This window comes from Pseudoliparis swirei, chromosome 8, assembly GCF_029220125.1.
Source record: "Pseudoliparis swirei isolate HS2019 ecotype Mariana Trench chromosome 8, NWPU_hadal_v1, whole genome shotgun sequence".
In the NCBI taxonomy this organism is placed as follows: domain Eukaryota; kingdom Metazoa; phylum Chordata; class Actinopteri; order Perciformes; family Liparidae; genus Pseudoliparis; species Pseudoliparis swirei.
In genome coordinates, this window is record NC_079395.1 from 21,931,114 (window position 1) to 21,959,058 (window position 27,945).

The 27,945-nt window shown below is 44.4% G+C and overlaps 1 protein-coding gene across 2 annotated transcripts in view; it reads right to left on the reverse strand.

Moving 5' to 3' along the window:
- tox (thymocyte selection-associated high mobility group box) overlaps positions 1-27,945 on the reverse strand; it is a 62,810-nt gene that overhangs the window by 24,892 nt on the left and 9,973 nt on the right. For both annotated transcript variants that reach the window (XM_056421224.1, XM_056421223.1), the window contains exons 2-3: positions 17,342-17,407; positions 3,229-3,348 (exon numbers count right to left, since the gene is read on the reverse strand). In XM_056421224.1, coding sequence (XP_056277199.1) covers positions 3,229-3,348; positions 17,342-17,407 — 186 coding nt within the window. The remainder of the gene's footprint in view (positions 1-3,228; positions 3,349-17,341; positions 17,408-27,945) is intronic.

Consider the following 27,945-nt stretch of genomic DNA (forward strand, 5'->3'; position numbering starts at 1 on the left):
GTGTGTATGAACGTGTGTGTGTGAGTGTTTATGAACGTGTGTGTGTGAGTGTGTATGAACGTGTGTGTGTGTGTGTGAACGTGTGTGTGTGAGTGTGTATGAACGTGTGTGTGTGAGTGTTTATGAACGTGTGTGTGTGAGTGTGTATGAACGTGTGTGTGTGAGTGTGTATGAACGTGTGTGTGTGAGTGTGTATGAACGTGTGTGTGTGAGTGTTTATGAACGTGTGTGTGTGTGTATGAACGTGTGTGTGAGTGTGTATGAACGTGTGTGTGTGAGTGTGTATGAACGTGTGTGTGTGAGTGTGTATGAACGTGTGTGTGTGAGTGTGTATGAACGTGTGTGTGTGTGTGTATGAACGTGTGTGTGAGTGTTTATGAACGTGTGTGTGTGTGAGTGTGTATGAACGTGTGTGTGTGTGTGTGAACGTGTGTGTGTGTGTATGAATGTGTGTGTGTGTGTGAGTGTGTATGAATGTGTGTGTGTGTATAAACGTGTGTGTGAGTGTGTATGAGCGTGTGTGTGTGAGTGTGTATGAACGTGTGTGTGTGTGAGTGTGTATGAACGTGTGTGTGTGTGAGTGTGTATGAACGTGTGTGTGTGTGTGTGTGAGTGTGTGTGTGAGTGTGTGTATGAACGTGTGTGTGTGTGTGAGTGTGTGAGTGTGTGTGAGCGTGTGTGAGTGAGCGTGTGTGAGCGTGTGTGAGTGAACGTGTGTGTGTGTGTGTGTGTGTGTGTGTGTATGAGCGTGTATGTGTGTGTGTGTATGAGCGTGTATCCGTGTGTGTGTGTGAGCGTGTATGAGCGTGTGTGTGTGTGTGAGTGTGTATGAGCGTGTGTGTGAGTGTGTGTATGAGCGTGTGTGTGTGTGTATGAACGTGTGTGAGTGTGTATGAACATGTGTGTGTGTGTATGAGCGTGTGTGTGTGTGTATGAGCGTGTATGTGTGTGTGTGTGTGTGTGTATGAGCGTGTATGTGTGTGTGTGTGTATGAGCGTGTGTGTGTGTGTATGAGCGTGTATGTGTGTGTGAACGTGTGTGTGTGTATGTGAGTGTGTATGAACGTGGGTGTGTGTGAGTGTGTATGAACGTGTGTGTGTGTATTAACGTGGGTGTGTGTGAGTGTGTGTGTGAGTGTGTATGAACGTGTGTGAGTGTGCATGAACGTGTGTGTGTGTGAGTGTGTATGAACGTGTGTGTGTGTGTGTATGAACGTGGGTGTGTGTGAGTGTGTATGAGCGCGTGTGTGTGTGTGTGAGTGTGTATGAACGTGGGTGTGTGTGAGTGTGTATGAACGTGGGTGTGTGTGAGTGTGTATGAGCGCGTGTGTGTGTGTATGAACGTGTGTGTGTGTGAGTGTGTGTATGAACGTGTGTGTGTGTGTATGAACGTGTGTGTGTGTGTGTGTGTGAACGTGGTGTGTGTGAGTGTATGAACGTGTGTGTGTGTGTGTATGAACGGTGTGTGTGTGAGTGTGTATGAACGTGGGTGTGTGTGAGTGTGTATGAGCGCGTGTGTGTGTGAGTGTGTATGAACGTGTGTGTGTGTGTGAGTGTGTATGACGCGTGTGTGTGTGTGTGAGTGTGTATGAACGTGGGTGTGTGTGTGTATTAACGTGGGTGTGTGTGAGTGTGTGTGTGTGTGAGTGTGTATGAACGTGGGTGTGTGTGAGTGTGTATGAACGTGGGTGTGTGTGTATTAACGTGGGTGTGTGTGAGTGTGTGTGTGTGTGTGAGTGTGTATGAACGTGTGTGTGTGAGTGTGTATGAACGTGGGTGTGTGTGAGTGTGTATGAGCGTGTGTGTGTGTGTGTGTATGAACGTGTGTGTGTGTGAGTGTGTATGAACGTGTGTGTGTGAGTGTGTATGAAACGTGTGTGTGTATGAGCGTGTGTGTGAGTGTGTGTATGAACGTGGTGTGTGTGTGAGTGTGTATGAGCGCGTGTGTGTGTGAGTGTGTATGAACGTGTGTGTGTGAGTGTGTATGAACGTGTGTGTGTGTGTGTGTGTATTAACGTGGGTGTGTGTGAGTGTGTGTGTGAGTGTGTATGAACGTGGGTGTGTGTGAGTGTGTATGAACGTGGGTGTGTGTGTGTGTGAGTGTGTATGAACGTGTGTGTGTGTGTGAGTGTGTATGAGCGTGTGTGTGTGTGTGTGTATGAGCGTGTATGTGTGTGTGTGTGTGTATGAGCGTGTATGCGTGTGTGTGTGTGTGTGTGTATGAGCGTGTGTGTGTGTGAGTGTGTGTGTGAGTGTGTATGAACGTGTGTGTGTGTGTGTGAGTGTGTATGAACGTGTGTGTGTGTGTGTGAGTGTGTATGAACGTGTGTGTGTGTGAGTGTGTATGAACGTGTGTGTGTGTGAGTGTGTATGAACGTGTGTGTGTGTGAGTGTGTGTGAGTGTGTATGAGCGCGTGTGTGTGTGAGTGTGTATGAACGTGTGTGTGTGTGAGTGTGTATGAACGTGTGTGTGTGTGAGTGTGAGTCACACCGGGGATACTCAAACCACATGTCGGGGAGCTGTTCTAAAGGAAACGTTCCCTGCGTTGCCTTGACCAGTAAGACGTGATTCATCAGAGCGCGTTCACATCCATCGGAGCAGACGTCAGACGACACGGCTAATGCTCAGTTATCATCCAACTGGTCCTCTGAACGCCGTCTGGCCCCGCCCACAGGAAGGTCACACCGCATAAACACGCAGCGCCCTATATCATCTATCTGTAGCGCGGGGTGTGAACTAAGTCCAGGTAGGGCAACTTGACTTCTGCTCGTGAGGCGGATCTCATCTGGAAATTGAGGCCTACTTTATTTAGTCTCTTTGTAGTAACAGGTGAGTTTGGGGGCGTGAGTCCCGTTCCCATGTGGATTGAAGGATAAAATCAATCTGTTTCCATTACATTTTGATTTTTGGACTGCGGGGAATCAACCCTCGAGGTAAAACAACAACATGCGCTGCAGGCCTCCAGGTAGACGCCAGCTTCCTGCAGGCGGTGCAGGTCGGACTAGAACTGCAGGTCCCGTTCTGCTGCTGCATGAAAGTGGATGAACCGGCTTTACGGAGCATTTATTCATCCGTCCTTTGATTTTCTTTGACTAACAACTCCGTTTGACCCAGTCGATTAAGCTCAGTATTTATAGTGTATGTCGTTTCAGTGTATAACATCATCTGAGAGATTAGAGGGCTGCTTGGACTGTGTTCTGTGTGTGTGTGTGTGTGTGTGTGTGTTACCCAGGGCAGACGGTGTGAGTCGGCCATGTGTGTGTCCCTCCTCCAGTGCTGGTTGGGCTGGTTGGGTGGCGTCCCCTTGCTGAGGGGGTGGGGGGGGTGGGGGGGCTGCGGCACACGGAACTGTGGGAAGAATGACAAAGACAAACAACGGTTCAGATGGACTCAGAGGCCAAGCAGGGGGTCAGAGGTCAAATGAAAAGGTCACCGCGCAGAGCAAGGACAAAGCAGGAGAGAGAGAGATTCTACACACGCCCTCGCTCACAGTTGCACATCAACACACACACACACACACACACACACACACAGGGGTTAGAATGATATTGTATCTTCATTGTTGGGTAATACTGCTTTTACTTAAACACAAACTAACAGCAACTACTGAGTGGAGTTGATTGAGGGAGAGAGAAAGAGAGAGAGAGAGAGAGAGCTATTTAGAGAAAGAATGAGATAAGAGAGAGAGGCTGTAAATAAATTGCTTGTTCATTCTCTCCACAGCTAATCCCTGATAAGAAAAGGTTACATCGAGTACTGTACAGCTGCAACCAGGAAGAGACACACACAACAACACAACAACACAGAGAGACAAACACACAACAACACAACAACACAGAGAGACAAACACACAACAACACAGAGAGACAAACACACAACAACACAACAACACAGAGACAAACACACAACAACACAGAGAGACAAACACACAACAACACAACAACACAGAGAGACAAACACACAACAACACAGCAACAACACAGAGAGACACACACACAACAACACAACAACACAGCAACAACACAGATACACACACACAACAACACAACAACACAGAGAGACAAACACACAACAACACAACAACACAGAGAGACAAACACACAACAACACAACAACACAGCAACAACACAGAGAGACACACACACAACAACACAGAGAGACAAACACACAACAACACAGCAACAACACAGAGACACACACACAACAACACAACAACACAGAGAGACAAACACACAACAACACAACAACACAGAGACACAACAACACAACAACACAGAGAGACAAACAACAACACAGAGACACACACAACAACACAGCAACACAGCAACAACACCACACAACACACAACAACACAGAGAGACAAACACACAACAACACAGCAACAACACAGAGACACACACACAACAACACAGAGACAAACACACAACAACACAACAACACAGAGAGACAAACACACAACAACACAACAACACAGCAAGACACACACACAACAACACAGCAACACAGCAAGACACACACACAACAACACAGCAACACAGCAACAACACAGAGAGACAAACACACAACAACACAACAACACAGAGAGACAAACACACAACAACACAGCAACAACACAGAGAGACACACACACAACAACACAGAGAGACAAACACACAACAACACAGATACACACACACAACAACACAACAACACAGAGAGACAAACACACAACAACACAACAACACAGAGAGACAAACACACAACAACACAACAACACAGCAACAACACAGAGACACACACACAACAACACAGCAACACAGAGAGACAAACACACAACAACACAGAGAGACAAACACACAACAACACAGAGAGACAAACACACAACACAACAACACAGAGAGACACACACACAACAACACAACACAGAGACAAACACACAACACAGCAACAACACAGAGAGACAAACACACAACACAACAACGAGAGACAAACACACAACAACACAACAACACAGAGAGACAAACACACAACACAACAACGAGAGACAAACACACAACAACACAACAACACAGAGAGACAAACACACAACACAGAGAGACAAACACACAACACAACAACACAGAGAGACAAACACACAACACAGAGAGACAAACACACAACAACACAGAGAGACAAACACACAACAACACAATAACACAGCAACAACACAGAGAGACAAACACACAACAACACAGAGACAAACACACAACAACAACACAGAGAGACAAACACACAACAACACAGAGAGACACACACACAACAACAACACAGAGAGACAAACACAACAACAAGACAACAACACAGAGACAAACACACAACAACACAACAACAACAACACAGAGAGACAAACATCGGGAGCAACAGACAGGTGATTAGTTCATGTTCACTTTAGTGCAAACAGTTAAAGTAAAACCAAGACACTGGACCTGCACACACAGCAACATCCACAGTCACACCAGCCTCCACTGTGACCACACCCACTGTGACCACAGCCACTGTGACCACACCCACTGTGACCACACCCACTGTGACCACACCCACTGTGACCACACCCACTGTGACCACACCCACTGTGACCACAGCCACTGTGACCACACCCACTGTGACCACACCCACTGTGACCACACCCACTGTAGACACACCCACTGTGACCACACCCACTGTGACCACACCCACTGTGACCACACCCACTGTGACCACAGCCACTGTGACCACACCCACTGTGACCACACCCACTGTGACCACACCCACTGTAGACCACACCACTGTGACCACACCCACTGTGACCACACCCACTGTGACACACCCACTGTGACCACACCCACTGTGACCACACCCACTGTGACCACACCCACTGTGACCACACCCACTGTGACCACACCCACTGTGACCACACCCACTGTGACCACACCCACTGTAGACACACCCACTGTGACCACACCCACTGTGACCACACCCACTGTGACTACACCCACTGTAGACACACCCACTGTGACCACACCCACTGTGACCACACCCACTGTGACCACACCCACTGTGACCACACCCACTGTGACCACACCCACTGTAGACACACCCACTGTGACCACACCCACTGTGACCACACCCACTGTAGACACACCCACTGTGACCACACCCACTGTGACCACACCCACTGTAGACACACCCACTGTGACCACACCCACTGTGACTACACCCACTGTAGACACACCCACTGTGACCACACCCACTGTAGACACACCCACTGTGACCACACCCACTGTGACACACCCACTGTGACACACCCACTGTGACCACACCCACTGTGACCACACCCACTGTAGACACACCCACTGTGACCACACCCACTGTGACTACACCCACTGTGACCACAACCACTGTGACCACACCCACTGTAGACACACCCACTGTGACTACACCCACTGTAGACACACCCACTGTGACCACACCCACTGTAGACACACCCACTGTGACCACACCCACTGTGACTACACCCACTGTGACCACACCCACTGTGACCACACCCACTGTAGACACACCCACTGTAGACACACCCACTGTGACTACACCCACTGTAGACACACCCACTGTGACCACACCCACTGTAGACACACCCACTGTGACCACACCCACTGTGACCACACCCACTGTGACCACACCCACTGTGACCACACCCACTGTAGACACACCCACTGTGACCACACCCACTGTGACCACACCCACTGTGACCACACCCACTGTGACCACACCCACTGTGACCACACCCACTGTGACCACACCCACTGTGACCACACCCACTGTAGACACACCCACTGTGACCACACCCACTGTGACCACACCCACTGTGACCACACCCACTGTGACCACACCCACTGTGACCACACCCACTGTGACCACACCCACTGTGACCACACCCACTGTAGACACACCCACTGTAGACACACCCACTGTGACCACACCCACTGTGACCACACCCACTGTGACTACACCCACTGTAGACACACCCACTGTGACCACACCCACTGTGACCACACCCACTGTGACTACACCCACTGTAGACACACCCACTGTGACTACACCCACTGTAGACACACCCACTGTGACCACACCCACTGTGACCACACCCACTGTGACTACACCCACTGTAGACACACCCACTGTGACCACACCCACTGTGACCACACCCACTGTGACTACACCCACTGTGACTACACCCACTGTAGACACACCCACTGTGACCACACCCACTGTGACTACACCCACTGTAGACACACCCACTGTGACTACACCCACTGTAGACACACCCACTGTGACCACACCCACTGTGACCACACCCACTGTGACTACACCCACTGTAGACACACCCACTGTGACCACACCCACTGTAGACACACCCACTGTGACCACACCCACTGTAGACACACCCACTGTGACCACACCCACTGTGACCACACCCACTGTAGACACACCCACTGTGACCACACCAACAGTGACCACACCCACTGTGACCACACCAACAGTGACCACACCCACTGTGACCACACCAACAGTGACCCACTGTGACCACACCCACTGTAGACACACCCACTGTGACCACACCCACTCTGACTACACCCACTGTGACCACACCCACTGTGACCACACCCACTGTGACCACACCCACTGTAGACACACCCACTGTGACCACACCAACAGTGACCACACCCACTGTGTTCACACCCACTGAGCAGCTCTACTAAGCCGAGGAGGCACCATATGGATTCAAGGAAACGTTTAATTTTGGGAATTGTGCTTCTTATCTTTGGTGCCGAAAGATCTGAAGAAGAGATCTACGTACAAACCCGGAGCTGCTGGTCCGACTGGTCACCGCCTATTAAATTCTATATTAGTGACTAACTAAGACGATTCGTCTCATGCAGCAACTTTCTCTTGAATTTCCTTAAATGTTTAGTCGAGAGAAGAAATGAGAGAAGTCGAGTCCAGATGCACCAAAACGTTTCTGAACCATCCGAACCGGCAGCGCCACCGAAGCGCTCTCTGACGGCCGGTGTGTTGAGCCTCCTGCAAATATTGATATTAAGGGGACGGCAGAAAACAAAAGTTACCCAAGTCAGTGAGAGGAACTCGAGCAGTCAACATGTGATCTTCATCAAAACGCCCCCGAGATCAGCCGAGGAGTCCTCATGAGAGGACCAGTAGTGCCTCTTTAAGAATCAGAATGACGGGTTTATGATATTCATGCTCTCCTGTCACGTTCCTCACGTTTAAAACTCGCTTCCTTGTCGGAACAAACAATATGTGGACTTTGAAAATAAGATGTGTTTTTGTCCTTATCATGTAAGAGTGCTCTCATAAAACCTGTATATAAGAGAAGATCAGAACCCTGGTGAGTGCGAGACATGAGGCGCTAACGGACAAGTGCAAACCAATGAGGACACGTTGTGGAGAGGATTTTCAAAATAAGAGGGAGTTGCTTGGAGGCCCTTTGTTTCTTTCTCGCTCCTCCAGGATTTTCAAAATAAGAGAGAATTGCTTGGAGGCCCATCTTTCTTTCTCTGCTCCATTAACAATGTGTTGTTAAATGACAACAGTGGAAGCGTTAGACTAAAATTGGTCACATTCATCACCACAACCTCTGACTGCAACTTCAACACTACGCGCCACGAATTCTTATTCCACACACACACACACACACACACACACAGCGCTCCCCTTCTTCTTCTTATGGCACGGCGCTATGAATAAAACATCAAATCATGGATGCCTATACCGCACAATATTCTCTCCACTGTACGCCATGAATAATGCATTTCTGCTGGTCTTTCTTATTAATACGGGGCTCTGCTGGGCCGGTGAGGTAATTCTGTACCAACAAACACGTCTCTGGAGGCCCCGCGAGGCCTCTGGGAACTCCTCAGTTACACCCGCAGCCGTATATTGAGAAAAAAATAAAAACTGTTTGCTGCATAGCGCTGTTCCGGGACGGTTGCTTAGGAATCTGCAAACAGCTGATCTTTAATACCTCGGCCATGGCGGACGGGCTGACGTAACGCGACAGCTGTACACACACCCATAAACCTTGATCGCTCACTCGATGCGGTGGACGCAATGTTCCCTCGTGGAGAGTCTCTGTGAAACCCCTTATCCCGCTCAGCATCTCCAGCAATCAGCTCCGGAATCATTCAGTGAAAGAGTCAAACTTCGGTTGAATTATAAATAAATGTACGAATCCTAAAATGACCCATTTAAATTAGAATACCTGTTCACATACAGTATGCTAGAAGATGTCCAGAGCAGCTTCTGTACAGCTCCATGTGTAGGTTATACGACGGGCCTGTGTGTGTGTGTATGGAGATACTGGAGGAGAGTCTGTTATTGGTTAGTGCTATTGCCACTTGTTATAATTCTGTGCATTGATGAGTTTTTTATTTGGTTCCTGAACTTTGTGATTATCGACAGTACAAATAGAGAGAAAAAGATTCTTATTTTTCTCTTTATTTATTTTTTCAAGTCAGTCATCTTTACTGTCAAATTTTCCATTTGTGGAACATACAGAAGATCGAAAGTATGCGTGTCTCCTGTCCAACATAAAGTGAGTGATAAGAATAGTAATAAAGTGATAAAGTAATAAAATGTCAAGTTAACAACAAAGAACATTTAGACAACATATCATATATATTGAAGAACTATAAAAGGGCTGCATGAGTCAGCATTTCGTTAAGATGAATAAACAATAGGCCCGTCGTATAACCTTCACTTCCTGTTCAACTGAAAACACTTGAATGTTTGTGAGCCCTGTTTTTAAGTTTTTATGAGTTGGTAACCTAAACAGTAAAAGAGAAATTTCTTCCTTTGAACTCTGCTGTCGTTTACGTCCCGGAGACAGAATCAAAGCTGCAGTGTGAATGAAGCTGCCGTGAACACGGAGGCAGAGGAGCAGACCTGGGATCAGACCTGGGAGCAGAACTAGGATCAGACCTGGGATCAGAACTTGGATCAGACCTGGGAGCATACCTGGGAGCAGACCTAGGATCAGACCTGGGAGCAGACCTAGGATCAGACCTGGGAGCAGAACTTGGATCAGACCTGGGAGCATACCTGGGAGCAGACCTAGGATCAGACCTGGGAGCAGACCTAGGATCAGACCTGGGAGCAGAACTAGGATCAGACCTGGGAGCAGAACTAGGATCAGACCTGGGATCAGACCAAGGATCAGACCTGGGAGCAGACCTGGGAGCAGACCTAGGATCAGACCTGGGAGCAGACCTAGGATCAGACCTGGGAGCAGAACTAGGATCAGACCTGGGATCAGAACTTGGATCAGACCTGGGAGCATACCTGGGAGCAGACCTAGGATCAGACCTGGGAGCAGACCTAGGATCAGACCTGGGAGCAGAACTAGGATCAGACCTGGGAGCAGAACTAGGATCAGACCTGGGATCAGACCAAGGATCAGACCTGGGAGCAGACCTAGGATCAGACCTGGGAGCAGAACTAGGATCAGACCTGGGAGCAGAACTAGGATCAGACCTGGGATCAGACCTGTGATCAGACCTTGGAGCAGAACTAGGACCAGACCTGGGAGCAGACCTAGGATCAGACCTGGGAGCAGAACTAGGATCAGACCTGGGAGCAGAACTAGGATCAGACCTGGGATCAGACCAAGGATCAGACCTGGGAGCAGACCTAGGATCAGACCTGGGAGCAGAACTAGGATCAGACCTGGGATCAGACCTGTGATCAGACCTTGGAGCAGAACTGGGACCAGACCTGGGAGCAGACCTAGGAACAGACATGGGAGCAGAACTAGGATCAGACCTGGGAGCAGAACTAGGATCAGACCTGGGATCAGACCTAGGATCAGACCTGGGAGCAGACCTAGGATCAGACCTGGGAGCAGAACTAGGATCAGACCTGGGAGCAGAACTAGGATCAGACCTGGGATCAGACCTGTGATCAGACCTTGGAGCAGAACTAGGATCAGACCTGGGAGCAGACCTAGGATCAGACCTGGGATCAGACCTAGGAGCAGACTTGGGAGCAGACCTGGGATCAGACCTGGGAGCAGACCTAGGATCAGACCTGGGAGCAGAACTAGGATCAGACCTGGGATCAGACCTGTGATCAGACCTTGGAGCAGAACTAGGATAAGACCTGGGATCAGACCTAGGATCAGACCTGGGATCAGACCTTGGAGCAGACTTGGGAGCAGACCTGGGATCAGACCTGGGAGCAGACCTAGGATCAGACCTGGGATCAGACCTGGGAGCAGACTTGGGAGCAGACCTAGGATCTGACCTGGGATCAGACCTGGGAGCATACCTAGGTTCAGACCTGGGAGCAGACCTGGAAGCAGACCTGGGATCAGACCTGGGATCAGACCTGTGATCAGACCTAGGATCAGACCTAGGATCAGAACTGGGATCAGACCTGGGATCAGACCTGGGATCAGACCTGGGATCAGACGTCACGGGTGCGTCTTCAACATCTGGCTGGAATGTGTCTCGGGTTTCAATCCCACAGGTTCGCTCTGAACTTTATTCAGAGACTTGTACTCACAACCTGTGGCTGACATCGAGGCCACTGTGCACCATGAGCATCATGGTTCAGAACAGAATTAAATAATACATCATAATAATAGATGCGAGGTCAAAGGTCAGGGATGTCGTATGTGTACAGATTGTAAAGCCCTCTGAGGATAATTCGGAATTGGGCTATACAAAAAAAATTGAGCAGGGTCACACAAAAAACACCACAAAGTTATTATGTTATTTATCAAATCCAGCTGAAATTAAAAAAAGGAAAAATTGATTTGTTTTGGTAGTTTGTCAAAACTTTATCAAAAAGAAAAAAGGGCCATGAGATTCAGTCGAGACGATAATTATATAACTGGGTACTTTATTGCGTCGTTTACTTCTAAAGGCAGGATTGCATTTCATAAGAACCGTCTGTGAGAATCCACACAGTAAACAAGGGCAGAGGTCAGATAAATCCCTGTAACGCGTTGAGTGCAGTAAGTGGTATTGATTTGTGAAAAGTTGCTTTGAGTTAAGTGAGAAGACGGAAATAGCTCAAGCTGAGCTCAGAGTCAGGGCGGGCTCGACCCGCGGATCAGCGTCAACAACACATCTAAAATAATAACTGAATGCACCTGAATGCACCTTCATCTCAACATCACGGTGTCCTCTCTCCTGTCCACTGATAATCTACCACATCTTGTCTCTTTGTTTTTAATTGGCAAAATGACATCATTCATTTATTTAAATGGTTTATTTAATAAGGGACAGTGCACATTGATAAAAACATTGCAGTAAATGTGCCAGAGTTAGCCAAGAGGCTATTTTTCATCTGTAGTCCCAATGTTGCTGATGTTAAGAACAAACCTAAAAACATAAGATTGCAAATACAATCTACAGATAAAGCAAATAAAATAGGGGAGAACAATGTTAAAATGGACAGAATAAAAACATGTCAGAGATACAACATAAAAGCTTACAGACTAAATGTGACATACAACTGCAAACAGGTGAACGACAAGAGAAGACACGCAGGTGGAGTAAACGACCGACCAGCAAGTCAAGACATACAGAGACCGGACAACAGACAGACAACAACTGACAGACAGACAAAATGAAAGTCCAACCTGGACAGATGGAGGAGGTAGTTACAGTCTAGTGCTGACAGAGCTGGGTAGTAATGTACCATTTCTTTGTTTCTGCTTTAAAAGAGTTGAATAGCCAGAAACTGTCAAAACGGAAATTAACCTTGTTTAAAAAAAAAAATTAATCGGACAAATTCTCCCGTCAGGAACAAATAACCTTAAAATAGTGGCATTTCATCAAAATCACTTTATTCTACATGTCTTTGCAAAACATGACATTCTGTGCTCCTCCGCACGGGAAGCCATGATTGGCTGAGCCCGACGTCATGTGACACAAACCCTCGCTGCTGAACACAGAGCGGAGAGGAGGAGAGGTTGTAAAAATGTAAACGCTTCCATATGTAGCGCACGTGGAGCCTCCATTTTGTTTCACATATTGGTCCGAATGTTGCATGTAGCAGATTAACTTCCTCCCACTTGGGTTTCTTCTTCTTCTTCTAATGATTTTTATATTATTATGGTGTTATATATTATTATGGTGTTATATATTTTTATGGTGTTATATATGTGGTGTTATATATTATTATGGTGTTATATATATGGTGTGATCCCGTAGGAGCTCAGGACTGGTCTGCTCCTATAGAGGTAAATACATGCAGGACCAACAGGAGCTAATAAAATAACCTACAGAGGGTTGAAGAAGGGTTCTTCATCAGTTTCAAAGACACGCCCACTAAACAAATGATAGTAGAATAAAGTAGAATGAAGCCAACCATAGTAGAATAAAGTATAATAAAGCCAATTATAGTAGAATAAAGTAGAATAAAGCCAACCAGAGAAGAATAAAGTAGAAAACGCCAATTATAGTAGAATAAAGTAGAATAAAGCTAACGATAGAAGAATAAATCAGAAAAAACCAACCATAGTAGAGTAAATCAGAATAAAGCCAATGATAATAGAATAAAGAAGAATAAACCAATGATAGTATCATACACTATAATCAGTGGTGTATAAAGTACCCAAAAGTCATACTTGAGTAAAAGTAAAGATACTTGACTGGAAAATTACTCAAGTAAAAGTAAAAGTCACCTATGAGAAAACTACTTGAGTAAAAGTATTAAAGTATCTGATTTTTTTTGTACTTAAGTATCAAAAGTAATTTTCTGATATTAAATGTACTTAAGTATTGAAAGTAAAAGTAAATGCTGTTAATAAAAAAACAAAGGGTCAGAATTTTGAGAATTATGAAGTTTATTTGTTTGGGTGCTGTGGCCATGAACAAGGAGTATGAGCTAGGATGAACTTAGCAATATATGAATACTATGAAATTACTAAAATATAAAAACACGATTAACACAGAAAAAAGCAGAACCAAAAGTAACAACCAGAATCATCACTTTAAAGTGAAAAATGTATAGTTCATCTTCAAAAGGGACAGATTTCAGTGTCGCTCTTCTGGGGCTGAAGACGAGTCCTGCGATGCTGAAGAGCCGTTCACATGGTGCAGGTAGAGTGTGTCTAGCTTCACAGGCCCTGATGGTGCAGGTAGAGTGTGTCTAGCTTCACAGGCCCTGATGCAGGTAGAGTGTGTCTAGCTTCACAGACCCTGGTGCAGGTAGAGTGTGTCTAGCTTCACAGGCCCTGGTGCAGGTAGAGTGTGTCTAGCTTCACAGACCCTGATGCAGGTAGAGTGTGTCTAGCTTCACAGACCCTGGTGCAGGTAGAGTGTGTCTAGCTTCACAGGCCCTGATGCAGGTAGAGTGTGTCTAGCTTCACAGGCCCTGATGCAGGTAGAGTGTGTCTAGCTTCACAGGCCCTGATGGTGCAGGTAGAGTGTGTCTAGCTTCACAGGCCCTGGTGCAGGTAGAGTGTGTCTAGCTTCACAGGCCCTGATGCAGGTAGAGTGTGTCTAGCTTCACAGACCCTGATGCAGGTAGAGTGTGTCTAGCTTCACAGGCCCTGATGCAGGTAGAGTGTGTCTAGCTTCACAGACCCTGATGGTGCAGGTAGAGTGTGTCTAGCTTCACAGGCCCTGATGCAGGTAGAGTGTGTCTAGCTTCACAGACCCTGATGGTGCAGGTAGAGTGTGTCTAGCTTCACAGGCCCTGATGGTGCAGGTAGAGTGTGTCTAGCTTCACAGGCCCTGATGCAGGTAGAGTGTGTCTAGCTTCACAGGCCCTGATGCAGGTAGAGTGTGTCTAGCTTCACAGGCCCTGATGCAGGTAGAGTGTGTCTAGCTTCACAGGCCCTGATGGTGCAGGTAGAGTGTGTCTAGCTTCACAGGCCCTGATGGTGCAGGTAGAGTGTGTCTAGCTTCACAGGCCCTGATGCAGGTAGAGTGTGTCTAGCTTCACAGACCCTGGTGCAGGTAGAGTGTGTCTAGCTTCACAGGCCCTGGTGCAGGTAGAGTGTGTCTAGCTTCACAGACCCTGGTGCAGGTAGAGTGTGTCTAGCTTCACAGGCCCTGATGCAGGTAGAGTGTGTCTAGCTTCACAGGCCCTGGTGCAGGTAGAGTGTGTCTAGCTTCACAGGCCCTGGTGCAGGTAGAGTGTGTCTAGCTTCACAGGCCCTGATGCAGGTAGAGTGTGTCTAGCTTCACAGACCCTGATGCAGGTAGAGTGTGTCTAGCTTCACAGGCCCTGATGGTGCAGGTAGAGTGTGTCTAGCTTCACAGACAGCAGCACACAGTTGGGAAGCATTTTAGCAAGTCAACGTGATCCACGTCTCCATCCAGCTGTTTGCTGCTGTCATGCGCTTGAGATGACGAAGAAGAAGTCCTCTTCATCAGATGAACTGGACCTGGTGGCATCACCTAGCTGCAGGGAGGTTCTTCCATGTGCTGCTTGATGTAGTCCATTCCTGAAATAAAGTGAGAGTATTACAGACATGATAGAATTAATAACACTTCCTAACATGTCATGACCCCAACCTAAAGTTTTGTACAAAATAGTTTGTTTTAATTTGAAGTTTATACATTTAGTTTCATGCACTGTCCGTGCATCCAGAGTTGATTTGTGAATATGTACTTGTATCTCTGTAGTTAAACACAACAACAGTCCCAAATCAATATCGTCGCCATTACTGGACCGTCACTCTTATAATATTAATACAAATAATTATAATAATGCTGTAATGATTAGCATTATATTATAGCTAAGACGACTCAAATCAACAAATTCTCACAACTGTCAACACTTCTTCAGCTCATTAACTCGCTAGAGATCCGTCTACTCCACTCACGCTAATTGTCTCATTTAATTGACGATAGCTAGCGAACGTTAGCCTAACGTACAACATGCGTAGGACAATCAGACACCTGTCTCCCCTCTCCTGCCAAAGATATAACTTACTCCAATCCTGAGGACAACACTGCTAGATATCTTAACAGGTTTATGATGACTAAACATTAACGTTGCGGCTCATGGGATTAATCTTAATTTACCTCAATGTGTTTCTTGAGGTTGGTGAGTTGTTGAAGGCCAGTATCTCCGTAGCTTTCGGTCGGCATAAGAGGCACTTCATCCGGTAGGAAGAAACTTTCACTCTGACAAAAGAAAAGAGTTCGCCCAAACATGGCCACGGACGTTGCTCTTGGTCCCCGTGGTTGTTCGAGTAGCTTCCATTGCTGCTCCACATGAAACGAGTCGTATCTGTAGCCGCTCGCTAGCATCCTGGGCATCACTGGGAACTGGGAAGAGAAAACACGCGGCAAGGACCACTGATCCCCAACCTGGTGCTCGTGCTGCGTTCAGGTGCGCTGCGGCGTGTTCCACAACAGTCCCCGATGTTTTGTCTCATGATTATTTTTTTCCGTAGTAACGAGTAACGATACTGTTTCAGGGGAAATGTATCGGAGTAAAAGTACAAGTTTTCATTGCAAAATGTAGTGAAGTAAAAGTAAAAGTAAACAGAAATATAAGTAGTAAAATAAAGTACAGATACCCAAAAAAACTACTTAAGTAAAGTAACGAAGTACTTCTACTTCGTTACTATACACCACTGACTATAATAAGCCAATGATAGTAGAATAAAGCAGAATAAAGCCAATGTTTGTAGAATAAAGTAGAATAAGCTAATGATAGTAGAATACACTATAATAAACCAATGATAGTAGAATAAAGTAGAATATACCAATGATAGTAGAATACAGTAGAATAAACCAATGGTAGTAGAATGAAGTAGAATAAAGTCAATGATATTAGAATAAAGTAGAATATGCCAATGATAATAGAATACAGTAGAATAAACCAATGCTAGTAGAATGAATTAGAATAAACCAACGTTAGTAGAATAGAGCCAATAATAATGGAGTTCATAGAGGCTCATATATCATTCTATCTGTTGTTATTGCGGCGGCCATCTTTAATAGCTGAGTCGTGGCCTTGGAGCCCCTCCCCCAACCGGCTGCCTCGGCAACACGTCTGCTCACACGTCCATCAACCCGACCATCAAAGGCCATCGAGGCCGCTGGAGTCAATCTGACATGCGTGTCACAACAACGTGACGATTGCTTGCAAATGAAATGAATATATTTACTTTAATTGCACACCTGCCGCACACCTGTGTCTGTTGGGAACACGTTCCGCTTATTGAAAAGCGTGTGAACAGGACGCAGCGCAGCGCGGTTCTGTGGGCGACGGGTTCCATGGAGGAACTAAGAGGAAGGACCTGCTCCATAGGAAACTCACACACACACACACACACACACACATGAACACTCACCTGATTGGTTGAGGCGTAGTCAAGGCCTTGCTCCGGCATACCCAGGAACATGGTGTCCCCGTCCAGCTGGAGAGAGAAAACAACACAAGAGTAACAATGTCAACAAACTATAATCAAACTAGAACGGGCACTCGGTAGAGCGCATACCTTCGCATATCACAAGATTGGGCATTGAATTATGAACATTTTGGCATTAGTTGCATGCCAATTGGATAAAAATTAACCACGCTATGGTAAAAAGAAGATTTTGACCTTTTCATTACCTTGACCTATGACCCGATCGATCCCAAAATCTAATCAAATGGTCCCCTGATAATAACCAATCATCCCACCAAATTTCATGCGATTTGGTTTAATACTTTTTGAGTTATGAGAGTAGCACGCATACAAATTAATAAATACACGGCGATCAAAACATAACCTTCCGCATTTTCAATGCGAAGGTAACAAACAGATGAGTATGTGTACATAATACGTACATAATATAATATGTATATAATAATCTCGTTCACACGTTGAAGACCCTGCTCACTGGCACAGATGATGATGCTACACACACTCTGTATGCCAGGGCTATTCAACTTCAGTAGCAAGTGGGCCGAATAAGAAAATCACGGGGGGTGTGAGGGCCGCACAGAATATTGATCAAATAATGGCTCAAAATTAAAAACAGTAATGTATATTTCCACAGGTAAACAGTCACACACGAAAATGCGTCGATATTGTGTGGCAAAAGTGTTGCGAACAAGCATCACTATAAACATGTTTCAAAGTGTAAATATCCGCTCAAGGCAACCAGTTGTTTCAGATCCCAAACCAAACTGTTCCCATGGAAACATAAGAAATGTGACTTAACCCTTGTGTTGCCTTAGGGTCATTTTGACCCGATTCAATGTTTCACCCTCCTGTTACCTTTATATTTACTAACATATTTTACCCTTTGGGTTCAATTTGACGCCAGCAATTAAAACCTCCAGAAAATTATTAGAATTAATATTGTTTTCCAAGTTTAAGTGTGAGGCACTTTATGTTTGTTTGTTGACTACCGAAAGAACACCGACATTAAACATTGAATGGGGTCAAATTAATCCTAAGGCGACACAAGGGTGTAATATTGATTCGGGTCAAATTGACCCTAAGGCAACACAAGGGTTAATGGATCAATATATAAATTACTTGGAATGACACTAATATCTGGTGGTGCAGCGCACAGACTGCATGTCTTTGAGTGCAGACTCCTTTTGCGTGAAAGGGATCGAAACCAGGTCGGGCGATCTTTTTATTTTTATTTTTTCGAAAATGTATTTCTTCCTCCGTGGCTGTGATGCACTGCTCACTTATACAATCGTAATCGCCCAAATGGATATGAACGGTGGCTTAAAGATCTCCAGCAATATGTTTGTGAATGTGTGACAAATCTGGTGCGCGAGACAGAGCCCCGCTGCAGATGTTAAGAGAACAGAACGCACGCGCAGGGAAACCAGTAGGTCTGAAAACCAGTAGGGGTGTAACAACGGCAACCAACACGGGTGCGTAACATAAAGATGTAACCATACAGGTTTGGTTGAGGCAACAGTGAAACTCAATGGCTCTGGGTTAGATGTCTCAATGTATAAAAGAGGCGTGTCCGTCAGTTGTATTTTTTCTTACCAAACTATACTGATTTGCAGGCAGTCTTGCGGGCCGTAGTTAAACTCAAACGGGCCGTATCCGGCCCGCGGGCCGCTAGTTGAATAGGCCTGCTGTAGGGGCTCAGATGGCAGCACACACACTTCTATTGGTTACACATATTGACCAATGGGTTTACAGGAAATGTCCATGACCAAACATTTTGTGAAATCTCGGTGTATACATGAACATGTCGTATTTAAACTAACAATGAGTACTTTTCCATCTGTAGCCTGGTTAAATCGGTAGTAGATTAACCCTGAACTTCAGTTAGGGAGTGTTCACTGGTATGAGAGCGTAGGCCGGCTTATATTTTGAGCATCTTTCTTTTAAAAGCATATTACTTTTTTCAAACTCAGCATAAATGAACATATTAATATATATAACACATATTTATGACTTTCCAAAACTTTTGGTGTCTACTTTTCAAGGCCTGGAAATAACCATTTTAAAATTCCCTGACTTTTCCAGTTTTTCCATGACCGTAGGAGACACTTGCTTACAGCCAGTTATTAGTAAGCCCCGCCCCCTCCATTCACAAACAGCATCACTCACATGTTTTTTGGAAGTATTGCATGTCAGAATATTACATTAAACTACTTAAAGATTAAACTACCAATTTACAACATGTACATGTATACTTCATGATGTGGTGAGGTGCTGAGTGTGCAGAAGGGCTCCTATCAAGGGTCCTACAGAATGAATACTACATATCTAGAGCCGAGTGTGCGTGACACACGTCAGTGTACGCGTTACAACATTTCCAAAACAGGATATTATACTGCCCGTGTACTATCAGAATGAGGGGTATATTTTACACAGCATACAATGAATCCTATTAGCATGCAGCCTGGACTCCTATTTCCTCATTTCCTTCTCTTATCTGCCCTGCTCTTCCTCCCTTATCTCCTCTAGCTTGCATTAGTCCTCCACTCCAGTGCATGTCATAGGAACCACAGACAGCGGCCGATATCCTGACGTTCGGGCGCTAACAGCACTCAGCGGCGTGGCTGATATGATAAAGAATACTTTTATTGTCCACGGTCACATCGGCATCAACATCAGTAAAGTGTGAATTATGTAATGATACATACGCTGATGTATAAGTGCTCCTCAGCTTATTGTGACCACAGACCTTAAAAGCCCCTTGACTTGCAGACGAGGGGACAGGAAGTGGCAAACAAAAGAAGAACACTGATGTCCAGGTTGTCGTCTCGTCCTGTTTTAGTCTCACACCAGGGCAAATGGAACAACTGCCCCGAAGTAATATAATGACCCCTGATGTCACGAGGAGGGGCAACAAATGACCCCATCATCTCCTCAAGTTATTTCAATGATTTAATAGCGTTTTGTTTTTGTTCTTGGTTGTGTCTGTACTGCCTGGACTCGGGAGGTACACACACAAAAAACAAGAAATATAATTTTGAATCATAAAAAAACAAAGAAATAAGGTAGAATTATTAATAGTTGTTTACATTTTTTTATAACAATAAATAACCACACAAAAATAAGAATAAAATTGGATATGATCGTCTGTTTTATTTATTTGTATTTTGTAAAAAAAAAAGAAGCTTTGAATCTGTAGACTACTGCCTCATAGTCTTATTATTGCCATTTCTATGACAATTGCTCATATCCTGAAAGCCTACATAAGTATATTTATTATTTTTGAACAAAGGTGAAATGTTATTTCACAAGTTTTGAAAATAGCCCCCAATTTCTTTTTAGATGCCCCTGGGGAAGAGTTGCCCCTGAAGAACGTGGAGACGTCTCCCCGGGTCAAACCCTCCGGCCCAACATGAGCAGAACAAAACAACAACCATATTCAAATAACTCATGGGTACATCATCATTATCTTGGTTGACACAAGAACGTTTGAACAGGTGGGTGGATGCAAAACACACACACACACGCACACACACACACACACACACCCACACACTAATACAAACACAGGTGGACAGACAGGTGTAACTGCCCCATCCGTTTGCCAGCTGTTGGGTATTATGCAAATTAGGTATAGGTTTACAGAGTCAACAGAAAGCTAAAACAGTGGAGAGACAGACACAGCACGCACACACACACACACACACACACACACACACACACACACTTTTGGAAGTATCAGTTATTAATGTTTTGCATACAAATATAAAATAAATAGAACAGTAACAGGACAGATTGACTCCTCTGTGTCTCAGTCTGAGCTTCTTTCCTCGTCCAATGAGAGCGATCAAAATGTTTCTGACCAATCACAGCAGAGGAAGAGAAGAGCCGACCTGCTGACCTCACGGTCAAAGTGGCGTCTTCCATTTACTATTTCAGACCTGTTATGCCACATGGAACACACATTCACACACAAAGACACACACACAGACACACACACACAAAGACACACACACACAAAGACACACACACAGACACATACACACACAAACACACAACAGAGACACACACACACAAAAAGACACAACACACACAGACAAAGACACAACACACACATACACACAAAAAACACAGACACACACACACAAAAAGACACAACACAGACACAAATACACACAAAGACACAGCACACAGACACACACATGTTCACACAAAGACACAACAGACAGACCCACACACGCAGGTAGAGAAAAACAAACGCACACAACGAGCTGAATGTAACTCAGAAAGAATAGGACACCACAACACAACAATAAATAATAACACAATGCCCAACACAATAATAAATAATAACACAACAATAAATAATAACACAATAAATAATAACACAATAATAAATAATAACACAATAAATAATAACACAATAATAAATAATAACACAATAATAAATAATAACACAATGCCCATCACGGGTAGCAGGTCTGTCTTTCAATCAGGGGGTTGGACGTTCAATCCCCACCCTAGTCGATGTGTCCTTGAGCAAGGCACTTAACCCTGAGCTGCTCCCTGTAGCTGCGTCTACGGTGTATGATAGTGATTTGAATAAAAGCGTCAGCTAAATGAAATGTGATGTAATAATCAGCAGCCGTTGGTCGTCGTCAGAGGCAGAACATGGAGAGCCAGCAGGCGCATCAGTGATGTTTAAATACGGACGTCAGGACCACGGACACGAGGGCCTCTGTTGTGGAGACAATGGACCCGTCCACATCACAGACTACTGGGCTTATGACTCATCAAAGTATCCTTTTTATTCACAAAGGCCCACCGTATGTTCAGTTTCGGCCACTATTAACCAATTAATGTTGACTCCAGCCAACACACACCTCACACACCTCACACACCTCAGCGCGACCAATCGCCGAGTTCTAGCTCCTGTCACACTACTCCCCCCTGTTGGAGATCAGCTGATGGATCGGGACGTCGTCCCTGCTCCCCTCCTGTGCTGCTGCGTCACACCTCCGTCCTCCACGCAGCCTGATGGAGCTCAGGCAGCGTGACCACCTGCCCCCCCCATCCGGCGTCAGCCTGATGTCGAAGCCCCGACACTGTGTGTGATGGATTCATTCATCCTGCTCAACGAGCACCGGGCGACACACACACACACACACACACACACTCTCCACATATTCGCAGGTCTCCTGAAAAACTACGTGGTCGACGTTTTCGAGGGGGCAAAAATATTTTCGTACCGTCAGTGTAAGTCCCAAACACAGGACTTTCACCCCCGAGGCCGCCGTTCGTGTCCCGTGAGACACACACACACACACACACACACACATTATGTACCGGAGCAACACGTACTTCACTCGCGTCACACAGATAACACACTTATTTCAAACCTTTAATTCCTGTTACCTTCAAATTCACTAAGATCTTTTACCCTTTTTGACCACAGCAGTTAAAACCTCCAGAAAATGATTAGAATTAATATTGTTTCCCTAGTTTAAGTGTCAGATACTTTATGTTTGTTTGTTTGACGACCTTAATAGCCCTTTAAATAAATTAAAAAGTTGATATTTCTTAGATGTTTTACACAGTGAAAAACAGCCTGGGGTCAAATTTACCCCAAAGGTCACAGGAGGGTTAATACACCTGGACAAGTCGTTTGGTTTGCGTGGGCCGGTGGCGTGCAGGAGAGCGGGGGCGTGATGCTGACTCGCGCCCCTGTAAACTGAACAGGCTGCACAACAGAGTCATTAGTAGGTGGAAAAGTGGCTAATGAGTCGCTGCTGCCCCGGGGCAAAGCTGCAGCGGCTCCACTCGCGATGCAGCGACCGGATCCGCTGACAATGCGTCCATTAGGACAATCTAGTTCTATATTTACATACTTTACATCTAATGAATGAAGTTTAATTAATTTAAACATTGTGTGTTTGATTTATTTGATCTTATATGTTGACTGTTGATTGTTACCTTCGCATTGAAAATGCGGAAGGTTATGTTTTGATCGCCGTGTATTTATTTATTTATTTGTATGCGTGTTACTCGCATAAGTCGAAAAGTATTAAACCGAATCGCATGAAATTTGGTGGGATGATTGGTTATTATCCGGGGACCATTTTACTAGATTTTTGGATCTATCGGGTCAAAGGTCAAGGTCATGAAAAGGTCAAAGTCTTCTTTTTACCATAGCACGGGCAATTTGTATCCAATTGGCATGCAACTAATGCCAAAATGTTCATAATTCAATGCCCAATCTTGTGATATGCGAAGGTATGCGCTCTACCGAGTGCCCGTTCTGGTTTGTATGTGTGTTTGTTTTTAACTTCTCTTTATACATAGAATCTGAAAAATTGAAAAATGTGTATGTGAGATTCTGAACACTAATAAAATATATATATATACAGGACTGTCTCAGAAAATTAGAATATTGTGATAAAGTTCTTTATTTTCTGTAATGCAATTTAAAAAACAAAAATGTCATGCATTCTGGATTCATTACAAATCAACTGAAATATTGCAAGCCTTTTATTCTTTTAATATTGCTGATTATGGCTTACAGTTTAAGAAAACTCTAAAATCCTATCTCATAAAATTTTAATATTTCCTCAGACCAAGTAAAAAAAAAGATTTATAACAGCTGAGTGTTTGTCAAGGCTCAGGAAACCCTTGCAGGTGTTTCGAGTTCATTAGACAATTCAAGTGATTTGTTTAATACCCTACTAGTATACTTTTTCATGATATTCTAATATTTAGAGATAGGATATTTGAGTTTTCTTAAACTGTAAGCCATAATCAGCAATATTAAAAGAATAAAAGGCTTGCAATATTTCAGTTGATTTGTAATGAATCCAGAATGCATGACATTTTTGTTTTTGAATTGCATTACAGAAAATAAAGAACTTCATCACAATATTCTAATTTTCTGAGACAGTCCTGTATATATTTACAGTATATATTTGTTTTACATTTTTTTTTAAAGAAAGAACGCTGCTTATGATACAGACAGTATATAATGCACACGATAATGAACACGTGTTTATGTCCTGAGATCTTCTTAAAGTGGCATTTAATGACGTAGTGTAAACAACGTTCTTTGTAATATTTACTGTTTTACTACCTTGTAACCGTGCACACAGACATGAGCCCCGTCACAGTTATAAGACCGTCTCCGTCCCAGGCGGTGCTGTGGCATCGCATCCACTTACGTTCATTTTTCACTTTAAAACAAATGCCTGTGGGTTCAGAAGGTCACCGCTGTGGGAGCAGCTCGGTGAGGTCATCATTGTGTCGGGGGTTGCAAAGGTGTTGATTGGGTTGTTTTGGTTTTAGCCTTTCAATAAAAACTTCTCAAAGAGACATTCATCAATAGTTTGAAGACTCAATCCACAACAAAGAACCTAAACCCACAAACAACCCCTGGTGTCGGCCTCTTAACGGGAAGTCTGCTTTGTTGTTTTTTGTCTTGTATGACAGTCGATTGAATATTATTTTCAACATTCCGTTGACTCTGGGAAAAAATTGATTATTTCAAGTAAATAAGAAGCACAGATACCAACGATGGAGATGAGAGCAGATGAGCCCAGAGTGCTGCTGCCTCGAGGTAGCTGCAGGTCTGTAGTCAAACTAAATTACCCCTCTCTCCCCTTCATGCCTGTCTCTCACTCTCTCATCTGTGTGTGTGTGTGTGTGCGCGCGTGTTTGTGTGGGTAAAGCTATGGTTTGAATAACAAGCAGCCAGCTAAGTGGGTCAGGGTCGGGGGAAGGGGGGAGGAAGGGGGGGAGAGAGACTATTAGGATGACAGACAAGGACAAAGGAAAGAGGGAGAAATACAGTGGATGGGGGGAAAAGGGAGCAGTGTGCGAGGAGGAGAAAGAAGGAGAGGTTGGGAGGAATGAAATGTAATGGATAAGATAAGGAGACGGAGAGAGTGGTAAAGAGAGACGCAGGGGGTGCGATGTAAATGGGATGAGTGTGATTCTTTCACTCCTAATATCCTGTTAAAAACCACCTGGATGATTCATTCAGGCTTTTAAAAGGACCCAGTTCCAGTCGGTGGTCCGTCGTGAGATGTTGATCTATCTTGCGTAAAGAAAACTGAAACACACATTCAGACGCTTATTTCATAACTTTTTCTCTATTTGCGTCTGTAGATTTCTCCTAAATGTGCCAACGCTCACGTGAGAAGATATTAAACTCGATATCTAAACGTAATGTAACGTTCAGGGTGATCTCCATCAGCTACATGCTTCATATTGACGTATCTTAACCGGCTCACTGTGGAGGACATCGAGTTTAAATGAATTACGTAACAGCTTCAGACAGAATGAGGGGGGGGGGGATGTTTCAAGGCTATCTGGTGTACATGTGTCAGAAAGAGTCTTTTTAATCACTCGCGGTTCAGGCGGCGTGTGAAACTCTCTGAATGGATTCCAGTCGACTCCAAACTCCACCAGGGGCCATAAATCAAGTCTGCAGGGAGAGATGGATGAGAGAGAGAGAGACTAATGGGGACTCTGTGTGTGTGTGTGTGTGTGTGCGTCAGAGTGTCTGCGTTGGTGTGTGTCTGAGTGTGTGTCTCTGTGTGTGTTGTGTCTCTGTGTGTGTGTCGTGTGTGTGTCTGTATGTGTGTATTTGTGTGTGTGTCTGTGTGTGAGTGTCTGCTTGTGTTATATGGTTGTGTGTATCTGTGTGACTGTGTGTCTGTATTGAGTGTATTTGTGTGTGAGTGTTTGTGTGTTTGTGTATCTGTATTTATTGTTTGTGTGTGTGTGTGACGCAGACCCACACAGCTGTGGTAGTTCAGCTCTTGTTTATCTGTCTTATCTCTGTCACCATGACAGCAATATAAACCAAAGTTTTATTGGCTAACTGTATTACTAAAAGTCTAGATAGATAGTGTGCGTGTGCATCACATGTGTGTGTATCACATGTGTGTGTATCACATGTGTGTGTATCTCTTACAAGTGTGTATGAATTCTTCCAGTACAGACAGACAGTTTTAATTGAACCCTTGTGCAACACTTTCAAAAAAAGATGTCGCTCTGACAAAGATAAACTGACAAAGTAATATATTAATATTAATTTCCACTTCAGGAAAACATCGGTCCTGATCGTATCCACCAAATATTTATAAATGTTCAGGATTTTAACCCGTTAAATGTTTCTTTACATAATGCCACTGATGCCTTTTGTGGAAAGAAAATGCAAAACTAATAGGTGTATTTTTTATTTATTTATTCATTGATATCTCAAAGAAAAGCAAAGAAAGTCCTACTTGTTAACTTAAACATACTTTTTAAAATATGTTTTTAATATTACACTTTTTTTTCTAAATATTCATTCTTTTTCATAATTGTAACCATTTAAATGCAATTCAATTATTTATTTATATATATATATATATATATATATATATATATAGCATAAACCTCTATACTAAATACGTTTTGGAACATTCAGTAAAGTTAAATTTGGAGGCCGGGCTCCAGGTTGAAAGCCTGATAGAATATAATATCTGTTTTATACTGTAATGGTTATGGGATGAAACATTTTTTATGGGTTTTAACAGGAACATGTTTGTCCTTCGGGGTCTGAGTGTCGTACCGTTTATTACGCCTATTAGAGGAGCTCAGGTTCAACTTACAACGTTCCCAAAACACCTTCCGACTATGGCCCAGAGTCTTCCATTAACACAATGAATAACACAATACGAGGCGAGCAATGGCCCTATGAAGGGTAATGGTTCAATACTTCCTGAATAAATGATATTTCACTAAATGGATCTTTTTGTACTCAACTGTCTTTGGAGTTGTGAAATATTCTTTTTTTTTTTTTTCTCATCGAAAAAGTTTCTATTTTTCCGGAGAATAAATCTGGCAATAAATCCTCAGAAATGGGGGGGGGGTGATAACTGGTAATTATGGGGATCATAGTGCACATTTTCAGACAGTCCCTGCTGGAAAACATTAATAGAGTTGCACCTAATTGTGATATCTGAAGGTGTATGGGGGGGGGGGGGGGGGGGCGCTATACTGCAATTAAAGCAAGATGTTTTTAACTTGTGACTTCATGTGGCGCCATTTTGTCTTTTCTTTCTGTCACATTTGCCAGATTTTCAATTTTCAATTGCTGATTTCTGTCAGCTGGACTTTTAAATAAAAACTGAAACTTGCCAGCTAGGATTCACGCTGATGTTCAAATATCACTCGAGCTCCTCGTCGTGATCCGGTGGCATTCATCCAGCGAAGAACAGCAATTTACGGCAGAAAGGTTGAAGATGAGAGAATACTAAAGTGTTCTTCCATGAGAACGATTGTTTTTCTAAAAGTTAAAACCCAAATCTAACAACTTGTACTGTACGCAGTAGACGCATCACATATTAACAGAATATATTTGATTGGCATCAAGTCAAGTTCACGAAGGTACAGGGGTCACGGGGTCAGAACAGACATATGACATCATCATTTAAATGTATCCACACACACACACACACACACACAGATAACAATGCAGCAATGATTGCAGTATGTGATTTGATTGCAATATG